This window comes from Periophthalmus magnuspinnatus, chromosome 19 (genome assembly GCF_009829125.3).
Source record: "Periophthalmus magnuspinnatus isolate fPerMag1 chromosome 19, fPerMag1.2.pri, whole genome shotgun sequence".
In the NCBI taxonomy this organism is placed as follows: Eukaryota; Metazoa; Chordata; class Actinopteri; order Gobiiformes; family Gobiidae; genus Periophthalmus; species Periophthalmus magnuspinnatus.
In genome coordinates this window covers 1046272-1073547 of record NC_047144.1, presented here as the reverse complement: position 1 = coordinate 1073547, position 27276 = coordinate 1046272, and the positions used below count along the sequence as shown (strand labels likewise).

Genomic DNA, 27276 nt, shown 5'->3' with positions numbered 1-27276 from the left:
ACCCCCTCTCACACACACACACCCACACACCCCCTCTCTCTCACACACACACACACTCCTCACGTTTCCAGTCGTTTTGCCTCATTAACCCTTTCACCTCCAGAGCCTCGGCCCCTTGGAGCCCGTCGTTCACGCTCCGTTAAACTCTTATCTAACACACATCCTGAGGTCAGGGTCTGAGCCGCTCTCGGCGCTCGGCTCCGGGGACGTCGCCGCGTTAGTGTCGTCAAGATCATCGTGAGAATAAACGTCATGTCACCTGACCGTTTCCATGGAGATACAAAGTTTAAAGCACATTCTGGACCTTTGGAGATGGGTAAAGTCTATTTCCTTTAAACAGCGACCCTCAGGGAGTTATCTGAGATCATAGAACCATAGTTACGTTCTTAACTCTCGGTTTATGCCATACTGTGGAACATTACAGCCAAAGGAACAGCTTTCCATGGAAACGAGCAGGAGGAGGAGGAGGCTCGTCCTGCCAAATAAGAGTCTCGCTCAGAATAAGGACGGATATTTTCAGAGCAATAAAAACATCCAGACTGGAACAAAGACAATAACGCGCTTTTATTTCAGTCTGTTATCTGGCTGGAAAGTTACTGAGTGAGGCTTTAACTATTCTGGAGTAACTTTTACATAAATCAGATGCTGTTTGTGAACATGTTTAAATAATCTGCTCATCTGACACAACGAAAACCAGTCTCTTTGGTTTAGACCTGGTCCAGTCCTGGTTTAGTCCCAGTTTAGACCTGGTTTAATCCCTGGTTTAGTTCTGTTCCAGTCCTGGTCCAGTCCTGGTCCAGTCCTGCCTCAGTCCTGGTCCAGTCCTGCCTCAGTCCTACCTCAGTCCTGGTCCAGTCCTGGTCCAGTCCTGGTCCAGTCCTGCCTCAGTCCTGGTCCAGTCCTGCCTCAGTCCTGGTCCAGTCCTGGTCCAGTCCTGCCTCAGTCCTGGTCCAGTCCTACCTCAGTCCTGGTCCAGTTCTGGTCCAGTCCTGGTCCAGTCCTGCCTCAGTCCTGCCTCAGTCCTGGTCCAGTCCTGGTCCAGTCCTGCCTCAGTCCTGGTCCAGTCCTGCCTCAGTCCTGGTCCAGTCCTGCCTCAGTCCTGGTCCAGTCCTGGTTCAGTCCTACCTCAGTCCTGGTCCAGTTCTGGTCCAGTCCTGGTCAAGTCCTGCCTCAGTCCTGGTCCAGTCCTGGTCCAGTCCTGCCTCAGTCCTACCTCAGTCCTGGTCCAGTCCTGGTCCAGTCCTGCCTCAGTCCTGGTCCAGTCCTGGTCCAGTCCTGCCTCAGTCCTGGTCCAGTCCTGGTCCAGTCCTGCCTCAGTCCTAGTCCAGTCCTGGTCCAGTCCTGGTCCAGTCCTGGTCCTTTCTTACCCACAGTGGCCTGTTGTTGACAGAGGACACAGTGGACTCTGTGGACGTCTTTCATGAGCTGTGAGTCTCTGAAGGTGAAGTAGGCCAGGTCTCGTCCCGCCTCTGCAGCTGCGCACATCTGGAGCAGGGCTGGGGACGCAGACGAGGACAAGAACTCAACGACTGAGAGTGTGAGAGGTTTGAACAGATGAGCCTGAGATCAGGAAATGAGGCGCTCTGGGGTTTGGAAAAGTTAAAGGAGACGAGATAATAGAGTCAGGAGAATGTTACATCCATTTGAGACGCAGCGGTTCAAAAAAACAGGGCGAAAATGACACAAACATATATAATTTAAAGAAATATATATTTATTTTTGACCATAAATGACATATAGATACATACTTCTCTGTGATTTAACTCAAAAATAGGTCAGATTTCTTCCAGTCTGCTCCAAACCTCAGTCTCTACTTTAAAAAAAATAAATCTGCGCATTATAAAAACTGAATCCAGAGCCAAATAAAACCAACGGAACAATAAAACTTTTAACAATAAAGCAGTGTTTGAAAAATCTGATACGAATCGATCCTAAAAGTAGTATCGACACTAGACATTTGAGCAGATATCGATACTAAAAAAGTGTCTGAACGTGCATTGTGTTCTGCGTCCTGATTGGCTGTTGGACTGTAGACCATTGTGTTCTGCGTCCTGATTGGCTGTTGGACTGTAGACTGTTCTGTTCTGCGTCCTGATTGGCTAAGAGACTTTCTCAAAGACGCCTACGAAGGTTTGAACTTTGAGAGAGTTTAAACGAGAGAGAAATGTGAGAAAACGTTAACGCCTGTGTGAGAAAAGTGTATAAAGTGTGTGGTGAGGGGTTTTACAGACAAAAACAGAGAGAATAATTGTACAAAATAAAGCTGATACTTCGCGGATTTCGCCGATTGCAGGTTATTTTTAGAACGTGACCCCCGAGATAAACGAGGGACCACTATCGTCTCTTTTCCATAGCGCTGGTACGAGGTGGTACGGGGCATAAATCGGTCCTTTTTTTTTTAGGAGAACCGCTGCAGGTACTTGTTTCCAAAAGGGTCTGGAACTCGTGGGACCTGGGACCAGCTCACGGCGGCAGGGGGCGGCGGTACAAGTTGGTACAAGCCACGCCCCCGCAGCAACGCCAGACGAGTTTACGTTTCCGCGCTCCGGGTACAGATCCAAGAACAGAGCAACTGACGTCACCTCAACGTAAAAAAAAATCGTACCGGAATTATCCTCTCATAAGACGGAAAAGGCACAAAAGGTTTAGTGTTTCAAGTTTGTGTCGCTGTGATACGCGGCTAAAGCTAAAGCTAGCATAAACACCAAGCTAACTCCGCTTTATCGTCGTTTTTTTGCATTTATCTTATTTATTTTAAAGTAAAGTAATAACATTTAACATAGAAAATCACAGTATATTATCTAAAAAAAGAGTTTTTATCATCATCGTGGTATCGGGATCAGTTTGGAGTATCGCACATCGACTCTATTCCGTAGTATCGACATAAACGTCTACATTTCCGCACCGTGTCCACATCGTTAGCCGCTGACCCTTACATAACCCCACGTCCTCCCTACGCCGCGGCTCACGTTAATGAAACGACGGTCTTCCGTAGGAGCCGCCACCTACTGTTGGTCTAATTACGCCTCGCGGGAAGACACGCCCCCGCGACGACATCACACCTGCTCGTTTTCGATCACGCTTCAGTTTAAACGCACAAATAAAAATACGCCACGTCCAGTTTGCGGCGTAAATGTAGCCAGCGTCCGTTAGCCGCTGGGGTTTAAAGAGCGTTTCAATATTAACACGTCTCCTGGGAGTGGACCGTCTTTGAATCACGGAGAGGACGGTGAGGACCATAAGGAGACAAGGGTCCAGTACGTGTCCATATCGGTCGTCAGGGGGCGCTGGGTGTGTGGACGATACGATACACGATATTCGATATTCTGCTGCTGTCACGATGCTAACATTTCAAAGTACAGTTCGATATTAAGTGAACTCATCTATGTGACTTATACTCTCAGAAGAAGAGGAAGAGGAGAGGAAGGAGGAGAGAGGAAAGAGGAGATGAGAGAAAGAGGGAGAGAGAGACAGAGAGAGAGAGAGGAGGGATAGTGAGAGAGGAAGGAGGTGAAAGAATGAGGAGAAAAAGAAAGGAGGAGGGAGGAGAGAGCGAAGATGAGGAGAGGGAGGAAAGAAAGAAAGAGGGCGAAGGAATGTAGGGAGAGAGAAAAGAGAGAACGGTAAGAGGGGAAGAGAGGAAAGAGAAAGGAGAGAGTGATCCTATAAAATGAAGATCTAGTTTGAGGATTAGCTTTGTATAAAAATGAGGATCTAGTTTGTATAAAAAAAAAAAATAAAAAAAAATGAGAATCTAGTTTCTCCAAAAAAAAAAAAAAAAATACAAAAATGAGGATCTAGTTTGTATAAAAAAAAAAAAAAATAAAAAAAATAAAATCCAGGATCCAGTATCTAAAAAAAAACAAAAAAAAAAACAAAAAAAAAAAAAAAAAAGAGGATCTAGTTTGTATTAAAAAAATAAATAAAAAAACAGGATAAAAGTATCTAAAAAAAAAGAAAAAAAGAGGATACAGTATCTAAAAATAAATAAATAAAAAAATAAAAAATAAAGAGGATCTACTTTGTATAAAAAAAAAAAAAAGAGGATCTAGTTTGTATAAAAATGAGGATCTCGTTTTGATACTTGTTCTAGTATCGATTAGTATCTGATTCTCGATACTTTTGACGGCTCTATCAGGTCAGAACATTCTCACTGTGAGCTTTCAATTCTGACACAGATATCGATTATATAAGTTTAAATATCTGCAGTTTCCCCGATATCAGCGATACCAGAGCAGACGAAAAACAGATTTAAACTAAAATATAATAAAACAAAAACGGTCCAAATGTGTTACGTCGCTGTTATTCATTTATCAGGAAACGTAAGAACGACTTTGTATGAATAAAAGTTCAAAAACGCTGCGTCTTAACGTCCAACCAGGAAATACCGAACCGATATTTATAAACCGATATCTAATCCAACAACAGTATTCTTCAGTATCGTCGATCCATCCCGACTCCGCTCCAGTTTTGCTTTTAAAAACAGCTCATCTTAAATCATTCGTCCCAACCCGGCGACCCCGACATCTCCCCGCCGCATTCCACCGCTCATCTTTGACGCCAAACGTAACGTCACCTTCTATAATTGGCCCGGTCTTTTCCATTACTCCGGCTGTCACGTCCCAGGTGCCGCTCGCTCTAAACGCCGGGACGAGAGCGCGGGACGAGGACGGCCGCCTCTGACCGATGGACTCCGGCCCGCGATCGATCCGGGTCTTAATGAAACGCGATCAGCTCGGGGTCGGGTCGATAGGAGGAGGAGACCGGAGCCACTTAAGTAAATGTCCACGTTTCAGAAGACGAATGGAGCGACGGCGTTTGGTCCGAGCTCGTGTTTGTGGGTTTGTGATGCGTTCAAATGCACAATACGATATGAAAAGCGCGGCGTTTACTGACCTGGCGTCGCCTCTTAAATCGCCCGCGTGACGCCGTTTTCTCATCTGCTCTAATGTCGTTTCCTCGTCACAAACAGACCCGGAGTTGTGTTTTGCTTCACACGTTCAACGCACAAAAAAACACTTCTCTCAAGCTGAAAACACTCCGTTCCACCTTGTGATGTCATCATGTGGCGATACAGGAAGTGCTCCACTGTGTTTTCATTTCATTTCTAGAATCATTTGGATCATTTCAGTCCTGGAATTTCCACTTATCTCGACTAAACTAAAGGTAAAAGTGGGAGGAGTTAACTTGAAAACTCCCACTTGATGACATCACGAGGTGGAACGGCGCGTTTAGATGTTACAGACTAATAAATAATGTGACTCAAACATGTGAAAATGAAACAAAACACAACTCCAGGTCTGTTTTTTGACACGTTAACAGATTTAAAACACGACTTGGAGCTAAAAAAGTACATTTTGTGTCATACAGGACCTAAAGTCTTTAAAGTTTTTCTAATTCTGACTTGTTTTCGTGGACAGAACCTGTGCTAATTTATGCTAATTTATCACAGTTTTACATCAGTTAAGTAGTAGTTTGTAAAGAAGAAAGTTAAAAAGTACAAAAACACAGGAAGTAGCGCCGAGTTCAGGACGACCGGTCACGAGTTCAGATCCAGCCTCTCATTTAATGTTTTTTTTACGACTTTCCGCATTTTACAAACACCCAGAAGAATCAAACATATAAAATCACACACATGGAATTAAACAGCAAAGAGAAAACATTTTTAATTAAACATTTTGTATATTTTATCCTCAAACCCTTTTCTTTGTGGACAGCTGCAAACCCTTGAGCTTCACGAAGAAAAGCCAAAAGTACAAACCAGAGTTCAACAGCAGAGAGTGGTTATTTCATCGATCCGGTTCTGTTACGATTCCCGATACTGTGGCTTTGAGTATCGGCCGATTCCCGATATCAACTGACACCAGAGCAGAGACGGAAAACAACATTTACTGACGTTTTTTTTTTTTAATCCAGGCTTAAAACATATTTTTTCAGACTTTCAACATTTCGTAACGTTGTGACGCATTATCATTATTTATATTTTGTTGTATTAATCTATTTTATTTAATTTTATTCTCCTGTTTTACTGTTTTAGCATGATTTTAACTCGCTTTTAGTTTGATTTCACTGTGTTGTAAAGTGCTCTATAAATAAACGTCGATTAATTGAACATTTATTTCTTTTTAACACAAATAAAAACTGATTTAAATGTGTAATATAACTGTTATTTATGTCTCGAGTAACGTCGTGGTGAATAAAAAGTCAAATATTATGAGACTTTCTGGCCTGAGTTCCACCGGTCAACAGGATATCGATTGAACCGGTATTTTGGAAACCGATATCCGATCCAGCAGATTTTTGGAGTATCGGTGCAGATATGAGACGCCGGTATTGGATTAGTGTCTTTCTATCACATTGGCGGCACGTTAAAACGGTCGTCGGCCTTTTTACCTTTGAGTCGGGCGTCTCCTCCGAACACCCCGCAGCCCCAGTTCCCCGTGGCCACAGCGGCGAGGCTCTCGACGGGCTCCTCCGGACGAGAGAAGCCACAGAACGCCTGGAGAGACGGAGAACAACACACGTTTAACACAAGAAATCACCGCCATAAGGTTTGAGACGTTTTAAAAATCCCCCAGCGAAGGTTTGAGACGAGAAACGATTATTACGACCGTGCTCTTGAGCGTGATGATGTCATAGTTTCAAAAGGAGGGCGGGGCTTCCACGGCTCCAGAAACTTGTCATATTAATCTCACGGCTTAAAGTACTTTTTTTTTTAAAATAACAATCATCTTTAGGGTTGAATAATGGCTCCATTTTCTGAAGATATTGTGAAAAAAAGATCTTATTTAGACGCTAAACTTTGTGTCAGTTTTTGTTTCATGTTGATTGGCTCAGAAATTAATTAAATTTTAATATTATAAGTCCAAAGTTACACAAAACTTGACTCTCGTAGCTTTAAGTCGTGTTCTAATGTGGTTTCCTCCTCAAAAACACACACTGGAGTTGTGTTTTGTTTCATTTTCACATGTTTGAGTCACTTTATTATTCGTCTGTAACATCTACAAAGCTCAAAATGCGACGTTCCACCTCGTGATGTCATCAAGTGGGACTTTTCACGTTAACTCCTCCCACTTTTACCTTTAGTTCAGTCGAGATAAGTGGAAATTCCAGACGCTGAAATGATCTAAATGATTCTATAAATGAAGGTGTGTGGAGTTTAAAAACACAGCGAAGCACTTCCTGTATCGCCACACGATGACATCACAAGGTGGAACGGAGTGTTTTCAGTTTGAGAGAAGAGCTCAGCCTAAATCCGCAGGTTTGCTTCCTCGTGGCTGCACCGGTTTCGTGTCGGGAGGATAAAGGGCAGAGATGACAGCGTTCGGACGAGGATCGATTTGGAAATGAAGAATTACTCAAAACTGTGCAAAGCCTCCGTTTTGTTTGACGTTGACAAGAACACGTCCACGTCTTTATTTTATAATATGGATGAAAAGGCGGCGGCAGAGTGGTTAGCCTGTCTCCTCCTCTCAGGATGGAGCGAAAATCTGATACTAATCGATACTAAAACAGCAGAACTTGACCTTTCCTGAATATGTTTAGAATGATGAGCTGTATATTCAGTACAGTATTTTCTGGAGTATAAGTCGCACCGGAGTATAAGTCGCTCCGGAGTATAAGTCACACCGGAGCATAAGTCGCACCACCCAAAAAAATGCATAATAATTAAGAAAAAAACATATTTTACATACGTAGTAGTAGTAGTAGTAGCAGCAGTATCAGTAGCAGTAGTAGCAGTAGCAGTAGTAGCAACAGTAGTACCAGTAGCAGTATTAGCAGTAGCAGTATTAGCAGTAGCATTAGCAGTAGCAGTATTAGCAGAAGTATTAGCATTAGCATTAGCAGTATTAGCATTAGCATTATTAGCAGTAGCATTAGCATTAGCAGTATTAGCATTAGCAGTATTAGCATTAGCAGTGGCATTAGCATTAGTAGTATTAGCATTAGCATTGGCAGTATTAGCATTAGCATTATTAGCAGTAGCATTAGCATTAGCAGTATTAGCATTAGCAGTATTAGCAGTAGCATTAGCAGTAGCAGTATTAGCAGTAGCATTAGCATTATCAGTATTAGCATTAGCAGTAGCATTAGCAGTATTAGCATTAGCATTAGCATTAGCAGCACAGGACCTTGTACCTTGTTCAGTTCCCTGTCGATCTTGTCTGGTCTGAACTGCTCCATAAAACTCCTGAACTGCAGAGCGTCGATGGCCACGACCTCCGTGCTCCTCCTCTGCCACTCGTCTCTGAAGGACAAAACACCAAATGTGTGGACTTCAGTATGTTTCATCTACACTGTCTCCATTGTACACAGAAGTACGAGTCTGAAGTACCTCGGGGTGGTGTCGTGGTATCTTCCGGCCCATTTGTAAGTCTGAGCGTATCCTGTGTATTTACTGAACTGCTGAGTACCTGCAGAGGACAAACACAGTACAGTTACTTTCAACGGCTTTGATCATAGTAAGAGTTTTATTTACATTTACAATATTTAATCCAATAAACAGACCAAATACTTGTTTCACTCCAGTACAGATATACTCATATACTGTAAAAGTAGCTCTGAGGGTGAAAATGAGATCACTGTGTACTGTCTGTGAACCAGGAAGTAGTAGTGGTAGTAGCAGGAGCAATAATAGCAGTAGTATTAGCAGTTGTAGTACCAGTAGCAGTAGTAGCAGTGGTCGTAGTAGTAGTAGTGGTGGTGGTAGTAGTTGTTGTAGTAGTAGTAGTAGTAGTAGTGGTAGTAGGAATAGCAGTAGTAATAGTACTAATGGTAGTTGAAGTTGTAGTACTACTAGTTGAAGAAGTAGTAGTAGTAGTAGTATTACTAGTTGAAGTAGTAGTAGTAGTAGTAGTAGTAGTAGTAGTAGCAGTAGCAGTAGTAGCAGTAGCAGTAGCAGTAGTAGTAGTAGTAGTAGCAGTAGCAGTAGCAGCAGCAGCAGTAGCAGTAGCAGTAGCAGCAGCAGCAGCAGCAGCAGCAGCAGCAGCAGCAGCAGCAGTAGCAGTAGCAGTAGTAGTAGTAGTAGTAGTAGTAGTAGCAGCAGCAGCAGCAGCAGCAGCAGCAGCAGCAGCAGCAGCAGTAGCAGTAGCAGTAGTAGTAGTAGTAGTAGTAGTAGTAGCAGCAGCAGCAGCAGCAGTCTGTGCCTGATTTTTAACGTCTTAAAAACGTGAAAAACAAAAGTAGTTCATTTTAAACAGTTTGGCCCAAAGTTACTTCAGATGATCAGAGTCATGGTACATCACGGTACTGCTGACAAACACTAGCATACAGCGCACTTCCTGATTCTCAGACAATAAAACCTTCCTAATTAGCTCCAGACAGGACAGAGTGGACTTATTTTGTCCTCGATAAGACACATTTAGCTCAAAAACACGGGACAAAATCATGTACCAGTCCTTTAAACGTCGTCCACTTAACCGGCAATTTCCCTCTTTGCAATCCCGGCCTGATTATCATTATAAAACCCTTGTCCAATCAAGAGCCCTCAAGAGCCCTTAGCCCCGCCTCCTGTGTCCCATCGACCAATCACAGCACTCCACCTCTGCAACGTTTAATAATCAACTCAGACCAGCCTCGAATCAACAGAAACGCTAATCTGGGACAACATTTGACACACGCTACGCCCCACTTAGCAGCGGGAATTAGCATAACAAGCTAACCTTTTGAGTTTGGGATTATTGTAATGCTGAAAAGTCAAGTCAAACGTTTAAACGGGAGCAGCGACGAGACGTATTGATCACGGTTTGATTGGTTTAATGTTAAATCAATAACAGTTAGGTGTAAACGACAAGAAACAGAACGGCTGGATTTGAGCTGGAGCAAACGGGAAAAGGATCCGGCGACTGTCAGAGAGCGATCGGCTAACTGTTTTTTTTTTATTTTATATTTGAAGTGACACAAATCTATTACATACATGACGCAGCTCTTCGTCTTCGGTTGACAGGAAGTCTTCGATTACATCTTTTCAGCGACTGCTAGCATCTTTTAGCGACGTATTCCACCTTACTGTAAACAGCTAACAGTACACCCGTTTATAACCTTGTACGGACAGTTCTTAAAATGAGTTCCTTCGATAGATAGTACGTTTCTCTGGGTATAAGTACTGGAAAAACTCGAAAAAGTAACGTGTGAGCCTGCTGTCTGTACGTTCCAGGCGTTTCAAAGTGCTTTTACGGAATAAAAAAGACATTAAAATCACAATACGTAGCAGCGTGGTGAGAATAACAGCGGTCCCACGATTGACCCCTGGGGCACCCCACAGGTCAGGGACATGTTATTTTGCCTTTAGATGCCGTGCGCTGTCCACCTGCTTCTGTCAACCTCGTCTGAATCATTTTATCCCGTATTTTTTGCGTTAATTTCTGTTGGCGCAGTACAGTTTCTTTCTAAATATTTATCATTTTTAACTTGATCCAAATCGGAGTTGCAGATCCGACCCTTCGCCTCGTTGTTTATCTCCTAAATGTGAGCGTTTATCACACAAATCTACATCTAAATGACTTCACCTTTTCAAATCAATACAAACGCGTCTTGGCTTTTCTCAGACAAAAACAGGCCTTTGTTTGAACGAGACAAACGGCTCCAACGTTTCAGTCGGGTCTAAATATCACCACGACGACGGGACTTTGACGACGGGACTTTTGACGGAAAACAGAAAAACACACTTTAATTCACGTGTGCATTTATGTTTCCCAAAGATTTATATTTGAAAGCACAAAAACGCGACGTTATTGAGCTGATACGTTTGGCGTGTCCCAGAGCACGGCTTTAAACTTTAAACTTTAAGATTCCAGGCTAAGTTACAGGTCAGATCTGTGGAGAGGGGAGCCTGGTCACGATAAGAATGTACGTTTTTCAATGTATCTTTAATTTTTTGCATTTTTTGTGTGTTGTAATAAAATCAGAATTACAGTTTGAGCTGCCGCGTTTATGACTTCACAAAGACTGCAAGTATTAAAGCAAAACTATTCTGCAGACATCTCCATGGAGACCAGAAAAGTTACACAGTGTACCTTTTAAGAACTGTCTGAACTGTGTAATCCCTCGGTCGTCCCGGTCTTTTGTTTTAAAGACCTGCTAAAGGTATACCGTAAAGGCTAATCGCAAAACACCGCAAAAGCACGGTGGCCACGTAAGTATAACGCCATACTGCGTAATATTACAGGCAAAGCGACGTAACATCTCCGTGGAGACCAGAAAATGTTCATAGTGCCGCTTTTAAGAACCGTCAAAGATGTACGACAACGAATCGCGATCAAAATACTTCTTTACCTCCAAAATCGTGCAGCTCTAAATTGAACAAACACATGAGTTAGCTACGTATGTGTAATGCCATACTGTGGAACATTTCATTCAAGGCAATAAGATCTCCACGGAGACCAGAAAAGTCACATAATGCACCTTTTAAGAACTGTTAGAGATATATACGGTAAATCCAAACAGAAAAATCGTGCAGACCTAAAGTAGCTATTAGCTAAGTAACTACAATGCTATACTGTGGAATGTTCCAGGCAATAAGATCTCCATGGAGACAAGAAAAGTGACACAGTGCACCTTTTAAGAACGGTTAAAGATGTGCGACGAATTGCGATCAAAATACTTCTTTACCTCCAAAATAGTGCAGCTCTAAATCGAACAAACACATGATAGCTACGTATGTATAATGCCATACTGTGGAACATTTCAGTCATATCTCCATGGAGACCAGAAAATGTTCGTAGTGCACCTTTTAAGAACTGCTAAAGATACACGGAAAACATAATCAAAGTTCTTGTCAGAAAACTTGTGCAGTCCTTAAGTAGCTATTAGCCGCGTAACAATAACGCTACACTGCGGAACATTCCAGGCAAGGTAATAAGATCTCCATGGAGACGAGCAAAGCGACTCAGCGCAGCTTTTAAGAACTGCTGACAACGATCCGACGCTATCTTTCCCGTTTCTTTCCTCCCATCGCTGACCATCTCCCATCTCTCCTTCGTCCTATTTATACTTTTGACCGTTTTCAAAATGGCTGCCTGCAGTGTCCACCAATCAAACGCAATTAAATTACCGCGGGGCACTCTGGCTAATACCACCGCGCCACTATACTATCCATTAGCTTCCTGTCGCTACGCCAAGAATTTGATTTACCGAGCGGCTACGACGATAAAAAGCGCTTCGGACGTTTCTTTATTTAAAAAAAAAAAAAAGACAGGTTTGTAGATGTGGTTTGATACGGCGGTTGGCGGGGGAAAAGCGCATTAGCTAAAGAGGGTCCCGGGCAGGTCGCGACGGTATAATTAATTCTAGAGGCGTAATAAAGTTAAGTGGATTGGAGGAGAAGAGGGAGGAGCAAGATGGCCGCCAGTCCAGGAACATGAAGGTGACCCGTGACGACGCAGGAAGGGAAAGGGAGACGGGGACAAAACGAGAGACGAGGTTATGTAACGACGCACAAAACGGATCTGAAGGTTCGTGTGATGTAACGTAGACGCACGAAATGACCAAATACGGTTTTTATTAAGTCGTTTTAGATGAATATTGTGATTGGATGAGAACCGCAAGGAAGCAACTGACAGGGATGAACGATTTTATCCGACGATTAACACTATTATTACGTGTTTTTTTTAACGCACAACGCAGAAAACATCGCCGTTCCTCCACGAAGTCCGTTAAAAAAACTGCAGACCGCGCGGCTCCTCGTTGTTTTAATGCGCTGTTACCACGGCGACAAACTGAACTCACCCGTGAATATGAAAAGCCTCTTCACTGTCTGTAAATGTCTTAAATGTTATTATTATTTCAGTGTTTACCCGTTGCTATGGTGATGTCAGCAGAGCAGTGATATAGAGCAGTGATTTAACCATAGTCTGTTTATATAAATGGACATAGCTAATGCGCTAGCCACCGCGCTCAAAACAGGAAGTGAGCATTGGGCTCCACTGACTCCAATTCACTTTCCATTGTCAAACCGTGTCCTCTCTCTGTCTCTGCTGCTGCTTCAGACTCATTTTGGTCTTAAATGTAAATTTTTTTGAGTTATTTTGAGTTTGTTTTTATTTTAATTTATTTATTTTTTTTGTAATTTTGAGGGTTTTTGATTATTTTTATTATCTTTTACATTTTTTTTGTAGTTTATTTTCTTATTTTTTTTGTTTTTTTTTACATTATTTTCTTTTTTTGTTTGTTTTTTTGTTATTTTGAGTTGTTTTGTTTGTAGTTTATTTTCTTAATTTTTTTATTTTGTTTTTTTAAAAGATTCTTTTCTTTTTTTTGTTTTTTTATTTTGAGTTTTTTTGTTTCTTGTTTTTTGAGATTATTTTCTTTTCTTTTTTTGTTATTTTGATTATTTATTTATTTTTTTTTGTGTCCTCTCTCTGTCTCTGCTGCTTCAGACTCATTCTGGTCTTAAATGTTCGTATTAACCCTCTACATGATCCTGGGGTTTTTATTTCACTATTGTGTCTGTAAATCAAGATCTGAACATTAAAAACAGACAAACCCGGCGCCTTCTTTCCCCGAGGTCGCTCCTGTTAGCGTTAGCGACAGGTTTGATTGACAGCGTGATACTGTCTGTTGTTCCGCACGCACATATCTCTTGTTCGTTAGCGTAAAAGACGATATGTCCAATCACCTGGAGTCACTTGGACTAGATTAAAACTGGTGCGATTATTTTGACGGTATAAAAACGCTGCGTGTGCGTTCGTTTGGGAGCGGCGGGCGAGACGGCGCCATCAGGGACGACAGCTCCTTGACATTCGCGCACAATAGACTCAATAAATTAGATTTTTTGATTCAAGACAACTTCTCTATTGATTTTCTATTTTTTTTACGGTTTTAACTATTAGAAATTCCATAACTTTGAACACCCTCGCTCCTGATTGGCTCTCTGGTTGCTATGATACTCGCAGTAAGAATTCCAAACATAAAAATTAGCCTCGATTAGCTTCACTTGGAGCTGATGTCAGACTCACTCAGTTCACGTCTTTAAACAATCTATTTTTTTTAACTGTATTGAAACTATTTTTGTTTTTACACAAGATTAACGGCAGAGAACAAAACTGTAAACTCGGAGCGCGTCCCGTCCCCGCCCCGTCCCCCGTCCCTCCTTCATTTGTCAGCGCAGAGACTCCATCAGCCCCCCGCAGACGTGTTCTCTTTATTTACGACCTCGCTCCGGTCTGAAGAGGCCCGGGACAATCAGAAAAGCCCCGTCCGCCGCCCCAATCAGAGAACGCGCCAGACGAGGACGGACGCGGGAGGAGGCCGGGAACCCGCCGCGTGCAGCCCCAAACGAGGCTCTGTCTGTGGGGTAGATTGGCAGATTGACTCCCTGCTGCTCGGTGGGACAGGTGAGGTCCGTCTGATTTTCACAGATAAATGTGATTCTGATTTTATGTGTGAATTAAAATTGAGTGTTCGGAGCAAAAAACATGTCTGAAGTAAATACCTCCTCTTTAATACCCCACAGAAGTAAATACCTCCTCTTTAATACCCCACAGAAGTAAATACCTCCTCTTTAATACCCCACAGACGTAAATACCTCCTCTTTAATACCCCACAGACGTAAATACCTCCTCTTTAATACAACATAGAAGTAAATACCTCCTCTTTAATACCCCACAGAAGTAAATACCTCCTCTTTAATACCCCACAGAAGTAAATACCTCCTCTTTAATACCCCACAGAAGTAAATACCTCCTCTTTAATACCCCAGAGATGTAAATACCTCCTCTTTAATACCCCACAGAAGTAAATACCTCCTCTTTAATACCCCAGAGATGTAAATACCTCCTCTTTAATACCACACAGAAGTAAATACCTCCTCTTTAATACCCCACAGAAGTAAATACCTCCTCTTTAATACAACATAGAAGTAAATACCTCCTCTTTAATACAACATAGAAGTAAATACCTCCTCTTTAATACCCCACAGAAGTAAATACCTCCTCTTTAATACCCCACAGAAGTAAATACCTCCTCTTTAATACCCCACAGAAGTAAATACCTCCTCTTTAATACAACATAGAAGTAAATACCTCCTCTTTAATACCCCACAGAAGTAAATACCTCCTCTTTAATACCCCAGAGAAACTGTAACTGTCAGATTTCAGAGCTTTTGTCCTGGTCTGTAAATACATTTTCTGTAATTACTGGGCCTATTTATATTTAAAATTTGATTCATGGAAAGCTCCTTGAGATCTCGAAAAACAAAAACGAAACACATCACTCAACTAAACCGAAACAAAAACATGAACGCACCTGTGATGACCAGACATTCATTATGGTCCAGAGCCTCGGTGAAGAGTCGGGACACGATCAGCTCCGGGTTTATCAGGAACCGGATTTCCTCTTGGACCAACCCGGAATTGGTGACGCCTCCTCCCACAAACTGGTTCGCAAAATCCACCTGTGAAAAAAGACACTTTAAGATCTCGTCTGGAAGTATTGTACCTTTTTAAACGACGTCATCAGGAGCATAAACGTCTGAGAAAGGACAGAAATGTGAACGGAAAAACTGATCTAAAGTGCAGCTACAGCAACATTTTGTCCATAAAACGCCAAGGTTTTTCGTCAAAGGGACATTCTACCGTAAACAATTATTCCAGAGTGATGAAAAAAAATAAAAAAATCTGCCCCGTTGCCATAGAAACAAGTCAAAACAGTAAAATGGCCAATGGCAAACAGTCACATTTTTATACAGTTTTTCGATACGATTCACAGGCCATGATAAGATTCTGTACTTTTTCGATTTGATACAATACGATACGATATATTTCAAATTGATTCGATACGATTCGGTGAAAAAAAAAAGGCTTTCGTGACCCTTAACGATCAGCCGCGTTTGCAAAAAATATAAAACGTTAATGATGCGTTTATCGTCCGTTTATCGTCCGTTTATCGTCCGTTTATCGACAGTTTATCGACAGTTTATCGACAGTTTATCGACAGTTTATCGTCCGTTTATCGTCCGTTTGTGAGTGAACATAAAGCGCTTGTTGCTAACTAGAGGCACACGCCAGACTGTTTCACCGGTCGATACGATTCACCCACAGTTTACACGAGCGCCACGTTTACGTTTACACAGAGACGTGAGCGGTTTTAACGGCTCTGAAGGATCGAAACGTATCGACTAAGTTTGTGTTAAACCTCCGTCTGCGCGAAGATTCGATGAAACGCAGCCGTTTTAAAAATCAAAAACAGTCGATCGAGCGTCAGATGTTCTGCGTAAACAAGTTTCTTTCCTCTGAACAGCCACACGATTGTGCTGTGACGGAACAATTTGGTAAAATATACAAAAAAATACATCGATACAGCAGCCCACGATATCGATACTGTATCATTAAATTAAACGATACGATACAGTTGTGTCTCGCTGTATCGTGGTTTTGTTGTTTCACAAATTTTTTTTGGTGCAATTTTACATTATTTTTTTGTCTGAATGCGCATTGTGTCGTGCGTCCTGATTGGCTGTTGGACTGTAGACCATTGTGTCGTGCGTCCTGATTGGCTGTTGGACTGTAGACCATTGTGTCGTGCGTCCTGATTGGCTGTTGGACTGTAGACCATTGTGTCGTGCGTCCTGATTGGCTGTTGGACTGTAGACCATTGTGTCGTGCGTCCTGATTGGCTGTTGGACTGTAGACCATTGTGTCGTGCGTCCTGATTGGCTGTTGGACTGTAGACCATTGTGTCGTGCGTCCTGATTGGCTGTTGGACTGTAGACCATTGTGTCGTGCGTCCTGATTGGCTGTTGGACTGTAGACCATTGTGTCGTGCGTCCTGATTGGCTGTTGGACTGTAGACCATTGTGTCGTGCGTCCTGATTGGCTGTTGGACTGTAGACCATTGTGTCGTGCGTCCTGATTGGCTGTTGGACTGTAGACCATTGTGTCGTGCGTCCTGATTGGCTGTTGGACTGTAGACCATTGTGTCGTGCGTCCTGATTGGCTGTTGGACTGTAGACCATTGTGTCGTGCGTCCTGATTGGCTGTTGGACTGTAGACCATTGTGTCGTGCGTCCTGATTGGCTGTTGGACTGTAGACCATTGTGTCGTGCGTCCTGATTGGCTGTTGGACTGTAGACCATTGTGTCGTGCGTCCTGATTGGCTGTTGGACTGTAGACCATTGTGTCGTGCGTCCTGATTGGCTGTTGGACTGTAGACCATTGTGTCGTGCGTCCTGATTGGCTGTTGGACTGTAGACCATTGTATCGTGCGTCCTGATTGGCTGTTGCTCTACCAACTGAGCCACTGTCTGTATTTTCAATGGAGACGCTGTTGCTTTGCCTGAAATGTTTCGCAGTATGGCTTTAAATGTATGGCATAGTTACGGGTCAGCGGGGAGATGACTCTGTTCTGACTCTTTTTATTTTGTTTATTTTTAAGGTAAATCGGTCATGTGCAAACTTTATTAAAAAAATTCCTGGAAAAGCTTTAACATCTCCACGGAAACAAACAGTCGCTGGACCCCCCTAACAGAAAGGTTACACAGTGCGCCTTTAAAACAATCACCAGCAGCACCTCGAACGACAAGTCCGAGCGCGTTTCATCCAGACCTAAAGGGACACGGTCTGAAAGTCCTCATCCATCTCCGTCGCGTTAGCCGCCGTTAGCGTTAGCCGTTTTCAGGCTCCGTTAAATGTTTTTGCTCCTAGCTTTAGCGCTAACTGCTGTGTTTTTTTTGTTTTTTTTATGTGGAACGCTAACACAAGTGTCACCTGCAGCCCCTTCACCTTCACGCTGTCAAAAATCTGTCAAAACAAAACAACAACGACGAGACCCCAGACCCCAGACGTGATCGTAAACGCTCTCCCCCCCAGTGACAGACGGGGAAATACTGCGCTCCGGGAAGGGAATTCTCGGAGAAACGCGGATGAAATGGACCGAGCTAACTGACCGAAGTAACAGAAATAAAGCAGTGGGTCAGTCGTGTTGCCGTGGATGTTTGTGGTTTTAGGTAGAAAACAAAGTGATTTTAAATAAATGTCAAAAAATGAATCATATTTTAATTGTTCCAGACTCACAGCTCGGTGATGACTGGACCCGACATGACCCCGACCCCTGACCCTAACCCTGGATGACCCCTGACCCTAACCCTGGATGACCCCTGACCCTAACCCTGGATGACCCGTCTGTCCCTTAGCCCTACAGACTTCAACTTTATCTGCAAGTGGACACGCGATTCTGATTCTGATAGTCCTATTTTAGTACCGGTTTAGTCCTGGTTTAGTCCTGGTTTAGTCCTGGTTCAGTCCTGGTTTAGTCCTGGTTTAGTCCTGGTTCAGTCCTGGTTGAGTCCTGGTTCAGTCCTGGTTCAGTCCTGGTTGAGTCCTGGTTCAGTCCTGGTTCAGTCCTGGTTGAGTCCTGGTTCAGTCCTGGTTCAGTCCTGGTTCAGTCCTGGTTGAGTCCTGGTTGAGTCCTGGTTGAGTCCTGGTTGAGTCCTGGTCTAGTCCTGGTCTAGTCCTGGTTCAGTCCTGGTCTAGTCCTGGTTCAGTCCTGGTCTAGTCCTGGTTTAGTCCTGGTCTAGTCCTGGTCTAGTCCTGGTTCAGTCCACAGGGGGCGCTGTGGGACACATTTCCTTGTTTTCTGTTGTGTTGATTTTCTAACTTTCTATTGGTTAAATCAAAGAGGCGACAGATTTTGGACTTTACACAAAAACACTGAACTGAAATGTTATTTTTGGAGATTTAATTAAGGAGAATTTAACATCACAGAGTTTCCTCGTCCAAACTGATAAAACCCTTTTTGAACCATAATGTAAATAAAAAACTCAGATAAATAAAAGTGTTTGTGCTGAGGCTCCGCCCTCTTCTGTCTCTTAAACTCTCTCTCTCTTTGGGACAGTGTTGAGTCTGTGCTCTCTGTGACAGCCTGTCATCTCCTCCTCTCCTCCTCTCACTCCCCCTCTCCTTCTCCTCTTCCCCCTCTCCTCCTCCTCCTCCTCCTCTACCCCCCTCTCCTCTCCTCCGTCTCCTCTGTCCATCAATCCAACCCTGACCCTCGGGACTGTGAGCTGTCAGGACCACAAAGAAAAGGAACGGAAAAGAGAGAAAGAACTGACAGAGAGGAGGGAGGGGGGGAGGGAGAGGGGGAGAGATGGGGGAGGGGGAGAGAGGGAGGGAGGGGGAGAGGGAGAGAGCGGGGGAGAGAGGGAAAGACGGGGAGGAGAAGGGGAGATGGAGGGAGAGAGAGAGAGATAAAAAAGAGGGATAGAAGGGTGGAGATAGAGGGGGAGAGAGAAGAAAAGACAGGGGGGGCAGAGAGAAGAGGGAGAGATAAAAAGGGGGAGTGAGAAAGAGAGAGGGGGAGATGGAGAGGGAGAGAGATAGAGAGAAGGAGAGATAGAAGGGGGTGGAGACGGGGAGAGAGAGAAAGATAGAGGGGGAGAGGTAAAGATAGTAAGGGCAAGAGAGGTTGAGAGATGGAGAGGGGCAGACTAAGAGAAAGGGAAAGGAAAGACGAAGAAAGAGCCAAAAGGGAGAAAAGGGGAACGTTAGGAATGCTTGGGGGAAAAAAGGCGACGGAGCGAGAGAGAGAGAGAGAGAGAGAGAGAGAGAGAAAGGAGGGCAGGAAAAAAGGTTGGACAAAAAGCGAGGATAGGATCATAGAAGAAGAGGAGGACAGATAGAGCTGAAGATAAAAGACAAAAAGAAAGAGAGGGATGGAGTGAGAGACAGAGGAGGGTTGGAGAAAGAGAAAGAGGAATCAAAGAGATGGGGTGAAAGAGAGAGAGAAACATGAGGAAGAAAGAGAGATGGGAAAAAGGAGGGAGAAAGAGACAGAGAGGAAAAGGGACAGAAAGAAGGAGAGAGAAAGACAAAATAGAGAGAGAGAGACAGAGAGAAAGAAAGAAAATAGGAGAGGGATGAGACAGACTGAGAACGAGAGAAGAGAAGAATAGAGTGGAAGAAAAAGAGGGATCAAGTGTCATCAGGACAAGAAGGAGGGAGGATGGAGAAGAGGGGTGAGGAAGAGAAGAGACAGAGACTGAGCTGAAGAAAGAGAGAGATGGAGAGAGAGGAGAGTAAGAAAGAGAGGGAGATAAAGATAAAGTGGAAAAGAGAGAAAGGGGAGGATGGAGAGACAGGAGGAGGTGGAGAGAGATAAAGTGTAAAAGAGAGAAAGGGGAGGATGGAGAGACAGGAGGAGGTGAAGAGAGAGAGAAAGTGTAAAGGAGAGAAAGCGGAGGATGGAGAGACAGGAGGAGGTGAAGAGAGAGATAAAGTGTAAAGGAGAGAAAGGGGAGGATGGAGAAACAGGAGGGAGGTGAAGAGAGAGATAAAGATAAAGGACAGAAAGGGGAGGATGGAGAGACAGGAGGAGGTGAATAAACGGCTCAGAGGAGGTGACCTCTGACCTCTGAAGGCTCCAGTCCACACAGAGTCTGAACCAAAAACATCATTATGTCCGAGTTTAACCGAGGAAAAAAAACCTCCAAACTGACAAGAACAACAACAACGGAAACATCAACGCACACTTTGACACGCACGACGACACAGGAGGACACGGTTTAAAGCTCACACACGTCACATTTCCTCCGTTTCGCACTAATACGATACTTAAATAAAGGGTAAGACGTCACTTTAAATGAAAAATAACAATTACAAAACACATTTAGATCATTTTTACCTCCACCATTTTGTCGTTTCCTCGTCACAAACAGACCTGGAGTTGTGTTTTTTTTGTTTCATTCACACACGTTTAACACACAAACCCTTCTCTTAAACTAAAAATGCTCCGTTCCACCTTGTGATGTCATCGTGTGGTCATACAGGAAGTGCTCCACTGTGTTTTTAAACTCCACACACCTTCATTTCTAGAATCATTCGGATCATCTCAGCTCCTGGAGTCGCCGCTTATCTCGACTGAACTAAAGGTAAAAGTGGGAGGAGTTAACGTGAAAACTCCCACTTGATGACATCACGAGGTGGAACGTCGCGTTTTGATCTTTGTAGATGTGACAGACGAATAATAAAGTGCGACTCAAACATGTGAGAATGAAACAAAACACAACTCCAGTGTCTGTTTTTGACGCGTTAACAGCTTAAGAACATGGATTAAAGCTAAAAAAAAAAGTTGTTTTCCGTCTCTGCTCTGGTATCGTTCGATATCGGGGATCGGCAGATACTTAAAGCCAAAGTATCGGCATCGGAACAGAAAAAGCTGGATCGGTGCGTGTCTATTTTGCACGATATTGTTTGTATTTGTGGTTTTCCTGGTGTTTTCGAGCTGTATTTAAGTGACATAAGTGTAATTCTAATGATTTAAATTAATGTTGTTCTGTATCAAACTCTATTTTCACCTCATTTTAATCCATGCCCTCAGTTTTATTCAATCACAGTTTATTATTATTATTCTAGTTTTAAGTTGAACCACATTTGCACTTTTCCCAAACCTGGAGCATCCCGTGTCCGTCGTCTTCGATGTTTCCCTCGCAGGTGATGTGGAGTCTGCTCAGACGCTTCTCGGAGCTGAAAAAGACGAAGATAAACTCGCTCAGTTAAGGTTTATATATCTGCAACGTGCGCTCCTACTGGTGAGAAAGCGGCGTTACAGTCACATTTGAACATGAACGGGAAATATCGGACGGAATATGTGTCGTTTTCTGCATTTTGGTGGATTTTAGAGGAGTTTAAAACAAAAAAAAACAAACAGTACGGACAAAAAAATGACAGTTCATAATAAAGCAAAGCGCGGAGAAACAAAAAAGTACATTTTCCCGGACACTTTGCATTATTTTCCTCATTTTCCATGCGTTTTCCAGGTTTTCCAGATTTTCCAAGACTCGTGTGACGATTCATCATAATATATATAAAAAAATAAAAAAAAAAGGGTTAAGGGTTAATTACAAACTGTTTTTAGTCGGAGGATCTGCCCAAAGTGAGGAGATAATTCCTCGTGTACGGACTAGAAGTATTTTATATTTATTTTATTTAACACTGGTCCCTCGTTTATCGCGGGGGTCACGTTCTAAAAATAACCCACAACAGGCGAAATCCGTGAAGTATCAGCTTTATTTTTTACATTATTCTCTCTGTTTTTGTCTGTAAAACCCCTCACCACACACTTTATACACTTTTCTCACACAGGCATTAACATTTTCTCACGTTTCTCTCTCGTTTAAACTCTCTCAAAGTTCAAACCTTCGTAGGCGTCTTTGAGAAAGTCTCTTAGCCAATCAGGACGCAGGAGACAATGGTCTACAGTCCAACAGCCAATCAGGATGCACAACACAATGGTCTACAGTCCAACAGCCAATCAGGACGCACGACACAATGCGCATTAAAAAAAAACTAAAAAGAATTGCACAAAAAAACTGTAGGGACAACTGTATTTGATTTTATTCTATTTTCACATTATTTTATTGCCTCTTTTTTTGCTCGTTGTTGTGTGCGATCGATAATGTGTCTAAATAATTCTCTTGAAAATCAAAACTCAAAAGGTAAAACTTTAAATCAATAAATTAACGTTACAAAAATGCGTAAAAAGTATATTTGAACCTGTTACGTCATATCTCAGAGCACTGGTAGAAAAATAAACACTACTCTTGTATTTATGTTAGCACGTTAGCTTGTTAGCTTGTTAGCATGTTAGCTGTACCGTCTCCAGTCGACAGGAGTCTCCAGACGGCGGCGTGTGAATGTTACGAGTCCGTCTGGCACTGAAAAAAATAAAAGACACGTGTAAAATCAGAGACGTTTAAAACATATTTTCAAAACAATAAATTCAAAATGGCCGCCCTCGCTCACTCTGCTCCGTGACGGCGTTGAAGTAACACATCAGCGTCTTCAGCTTCTCGATCTTTCTGGACGACGAGCCCTCGAACAACCTGCACGAAACAAAAACGACGACATTTATATTTCCGCTGTGGAGTCGTCGTCACTTTTCAGACGACGTCCTGAGATTTTAACCGTGCCGCCAAGAGTTAAAAATCCAGTCCATTTTATTTAAACGGCACATTTCACAAACAAATGCAGTTTCCAAAGTTCTGCACAAAAACATTATAAATAAAAACAACTAGTTAAATAAATCAACATTTAGACTAGAATCAAATAGCAAAATTTAATAAATATGTGTATAAAAGTGATAAAACAATTACCAATAAAACAATAAAATCAAAGAAAACAAGCAAATAAAATCAAGAGGAACAAATCAATAATGGACGACAGAGACGACAGAGAGGACAGAGAGGACAGAGACGACAGAGAGGACAGAGACGACAGAGAGGACAGAGAGAACAGAGAGGACAGAGAGGACAGAGACGACAGAGAGGACAGAGACGACAGAGAGGACAGAGAGAACAGAGAGGACAGAGAGGACAGAGACGACAGAGAGAACAGAGACGACAGAGAGAACAGAGAGGACAGAGACGACAGAGACGACAGAGAGAACAGAGAGGACAGAGAGGACAGAGACGACAGAGAGGACAGAGACGACAGAGAGGACAGAGAGAACAGAGAGGACAGAGAGGACAGAGAGGACAGAGACGACAGAGAGAACAGAGACGACAGAGAGAACAGAGAGGACAGAGAGGACAGAGAGAACAGAGACGACAGAGAGGACAGAGACGACAGAGAGAACAGAGAGGACAGAGAGGACAGAGAGGACAGAGACGACAGAGAGGACAGAGAGAACAGAGAGGACAGAGAGGACAGAGACGACAGAGAGAACAGAGAGGACAGAGACGACAGAGACGACAGAGAGAACAGAGAGGACAGAGAGGACAGAGAGGACAGAGAGGACAGAGACGACAGAGACGACAGAGAGAACAGAGAGGACAGAGACGACAGAGAGAACAGAGAGGACAGAGACGACAGAGACGACAGAGAGAACAGAGAGGACAGAGAGGACAGAGACGACAGAGAGGACAGAGACGACAGAGAGGACAGAGAGAACAGAGAGGACAGAGAGGACAGAGAGGACAGAGACGACAGAGACGACAGAGAGAACAGAGAGGACAGAGAGGACAGAGAGAACAGAGACGACAGAGAGGACAGAGACGACAGAGAGAACAGAGAGGACAGAGAGGACAGAGAGGACAGAGACGACAGAGAGGACAGAGAGAACAGAGAGGACAGAGAGGACAGAGACGACAGAGAGGACAGAGACGACAGAGAGGACAGAGAGAACAGAGAGGACAGAGAGGACAGAGACGACAGAGAGAACAGAGAGGACAGAGAGAACAGAGAGGACAGAGACGACAGAGACGACAGAGACGACAGAGAGAACAGAGAGGACAGAGAGGACAGAGAGAACAGAGACGACAGAGAGGACAGAGACGAAAGAGAGAACAGAGAGGACAGAGACGACAGAGAGGACAGAGACGACAGAGAGGACAGAGACGACAGAGAGAACAGAGACGACAGAGAGGACAGAGACGACAGAGAGAACAGAGACGACAGAGAGGACAGAGACGACAGAGAGGACAGAGACGACAGAGACGACAGAGACGACAGAGAGGACAGAGACGACAGAGAGGACAGAGAGGACAGAGACGACAGAGAGAACAGAGACGACAGAGAGGACAGAGACGACAGAGAGGACAGAGACGACAGAGAGAACAGAGACGACAGAGAGGACAGAGAGAACAGAGACGACAGAGAGGACAGAGACGACAGAGAGGACAGAGACGACAGAGAGGACAGAGAGGACAGAGAGGACAGAGAGGACAGAGACGACAGAGACGACAGAGACGACAGAGAGGACAGAGACGACAGAGAGGACAGAGAGGACAGAGACGACAGAGACGACAGAGAGAACAGACAAACTTTTTTCTGTATTTATATGTACATTTGTGCAGAAACATGGCTGAAGTTTGGCTCTCGTGTGCATAAAACACTCTCGTTTACGTTCTGTGTTTGGTGAAGAAGAGACTTGGACACGTAACAACCTCCACACCGCCTCCCTCTGTCTGACCTCTTTAATAAACGTGTTACTTTTACATTTTTATACTGTAAATTAAATTTAAAAAACCCTCGATCCTCCCGCCGCCGCCTCCCGCCACCTCCCTCCGCTCCGGTGCTAAACTCTTAAACTACAGTCCCATGTGAGTTCAGTCAAGCTTCAACTTTTGATCCACATTAGTCCAGGCCTCACTCAGTCCCGTTCGCTCCATTATGACGGGACTTTGTATCGCCAGCGTGGCCCGGGGCGATCCATCCACAGTTTTATACGTGCACCACTTCACGGCACTCGGATAAAGGACGAGGAAGAGGAGGAAGAAGAGGAGGAGGAGGAGGAGAGGGGCATTAAGGAAACCACCATTTTGAGTAAGTGGTCCTCAGGGGGTAAAGGGCGACTTGTATGGAGAGAAAGTAAACGAGAGTGTTTTATGCACACGAGAGCCAAACTTCAGCCATGTTTCTGTGCAAATTTACATATAAATAGAGAAAGAAGTTACTAAGAAATAAGTAGGACTGTAGAAAAATGTCAAAAGTAGGAGCTGGACGAGATAAAATTAACCTCCTGAGACCTGGTGTCCTCATCTGTGGACAACAAGCAACAAGAACATGTTCAAAGGAATATTTATTTATTTTTATTTATTTATTTGTATTTTATTTTTTGTATTTTTTTATTTAATTTTTAATGTATTTATTTTTTTATTTTAATTTAAAAAATTTTATTTTTTTATTTTTATATTTAATTTTTTATTGTATTTTAATGTATTTTTTTTAATTTTTGATTTAATTCGTATTTTTATTTATCGTGGATCGTTTTGTTAGAATTTACGCGTTTTAAATCACAATATTCATCTAAAACGACGTAATCAAACAAATAAATCCGCGATGTCCGCGTTCGAAAACTGTGGTGTCCGATGGGAGCTGGCGTCGCCATAAACGTTGTCCCGATAAAGAGGCGTGGAGCTGGCGGCGCCCCCCTGTGGACAGACGCACGTCGCGCTACAGCAGCACGTTTTTGAAAGTTTGTACCAAAATGATGACGCGACGCTGCCGGATCCTACGAGTATCAATGATTAGGAAAATAAAACCAGAAAAGGAAGTGGGCGTGTCACAGGTGGAGGTGAAAACGGGGGCTGAGCGGCAAAATGGCGTCTTGAAAATAAACGATTATAAACTCAAACACGAATCGCTCCAAAAACAACTTCACCCAGTCAGTGAGAAGAACGGCTAGAACACGGAGAAACATCTGAAAAGTCCAGTTTGCAGAACATGTCTGATTTAAACACAAATTTCTGCATTTGACACTTTTTAAAGCTTAAATATTAACATTTTCACCTTATTAAAGCCACAGTGTGTAACTTTTAAGCCAAAAAAGGCACATTTTTATTCAATTGTCTGAAAAACTTTGAAAAACACATTTTTACTCTTTTTACTTCTCTTCCTACGTGAGCAGGCTTGCATCTCCACAAACCTTACTCTTATTTGGCCTGTGTCCATGGAAACGTTGTCCAGAAAGTTACATAGTGCGGCTTTAAGCAGAACTTTTGATATTTGTGCTGTTGTAGTTTTCTCATGAACGTCCTGCAAACATGTTGGCAATTTTTCTCTCCGTCAACATCACTCCAGGCTGGTCTAGACTGATCCAGGCCAGTCCAGGCGGGTCCACACAGGTCCACGTGGGTCCAGGTGGGTCCACGTGGGTCCGGGCGGGTCCACGTGGGTCCGGGCGGGTCCACACAGGTCCACGTGGGTCCAGGTGGGTCCACGTGGGTCCAGGCGGGTCCAGGCGGGTCCACGTGGGTCCAGGCGGGTCCGGGCTGGTCCAGGCCGGTCCACACAGGTCCAGGCTGGTCCACGTGGGTCCAGGCGTGTCCACACAGGTCCACACAGGTCCACACAGGTCCACGTGGGTCCAGGCTGGTCCAGGCGGGTCCAGGCGGGTCCACACAGGTCCACGTGGGTCTGGGCGGGTCCAGGCGGGTCCAGGCGGGTCCGGGCGGGTCTCTCACACAGAATCCCTCCTCCGCGTGTCCATATCTGAAGCAGTAAAGTGGCTGGACGCTCCTCGTGGCTCCGGGTCACTGTGGCTCTTTCATTCAGCGTCTATAGGAGGACAAAGCTCGCTCTGTCCCCCGAGGCTCTGAGGGTTTAAGTGGACACCGCGGAGACGGACGCACAAATGCACCAAAGTGAAGGAGAAGGATCCGGACTTATATAACGTCACACTGAGAGGCCGCGGTGATGTAACGGACTAAAGGTTAAGGACGGCGCTGGTATGAGACGCACAGAAGAAAAGGACATGTTTTATTTCAGTAGAACAAAAACAATATAAACTCTGAGGGAGGAGGAAGAAAAAACAGAGTGATTTCAAAGAGGAAACGAGTTTGAAACA

The 27276-nt window shown here is 43.7% G+C and overlaps 1 protein-coding gene across 1 annotated transcript in view; it reads right to left on the bottom strand.

Annotated features, from left to right (window-relative positions):
- Positions 1-27276, bottom strand: part of LOC117387570 (poly(ADP-ribose) glycohydrolase-like) — a 50509-nt gene that overhangs the window by 1062 nt on the left and 22171 nt on the right. The window contains exons 9-16 of the mRNA XM_055229726.1: positions 22734-22813; positions 22585-22645; positions 21380-21455; positions 15244-15391; positions 8336-8414; positions 8140-8248; positions 6394-6499; positions 1368-1496 (exon numbers count right to left, since the gene is read on the bottom strand). Coding sequence (XP_055085701.1) covers positions 1368-1496; positions 6394-6499; positions 8140-8248; positions 8336-8414; positions 15244-15391; positions 21380-21455; positions 22585-22645; positions 22734-22813 — 788 coding nt within the window. The remainder of the gene's footprint in view (positions 1-1367; positions 1497-6393; positions 6500-8139; positions 8249-8335; positions 8415-15243; positions 15392-21379; positions 21456-22584; positions 22646-22733; positions 22814-27276) is intronic.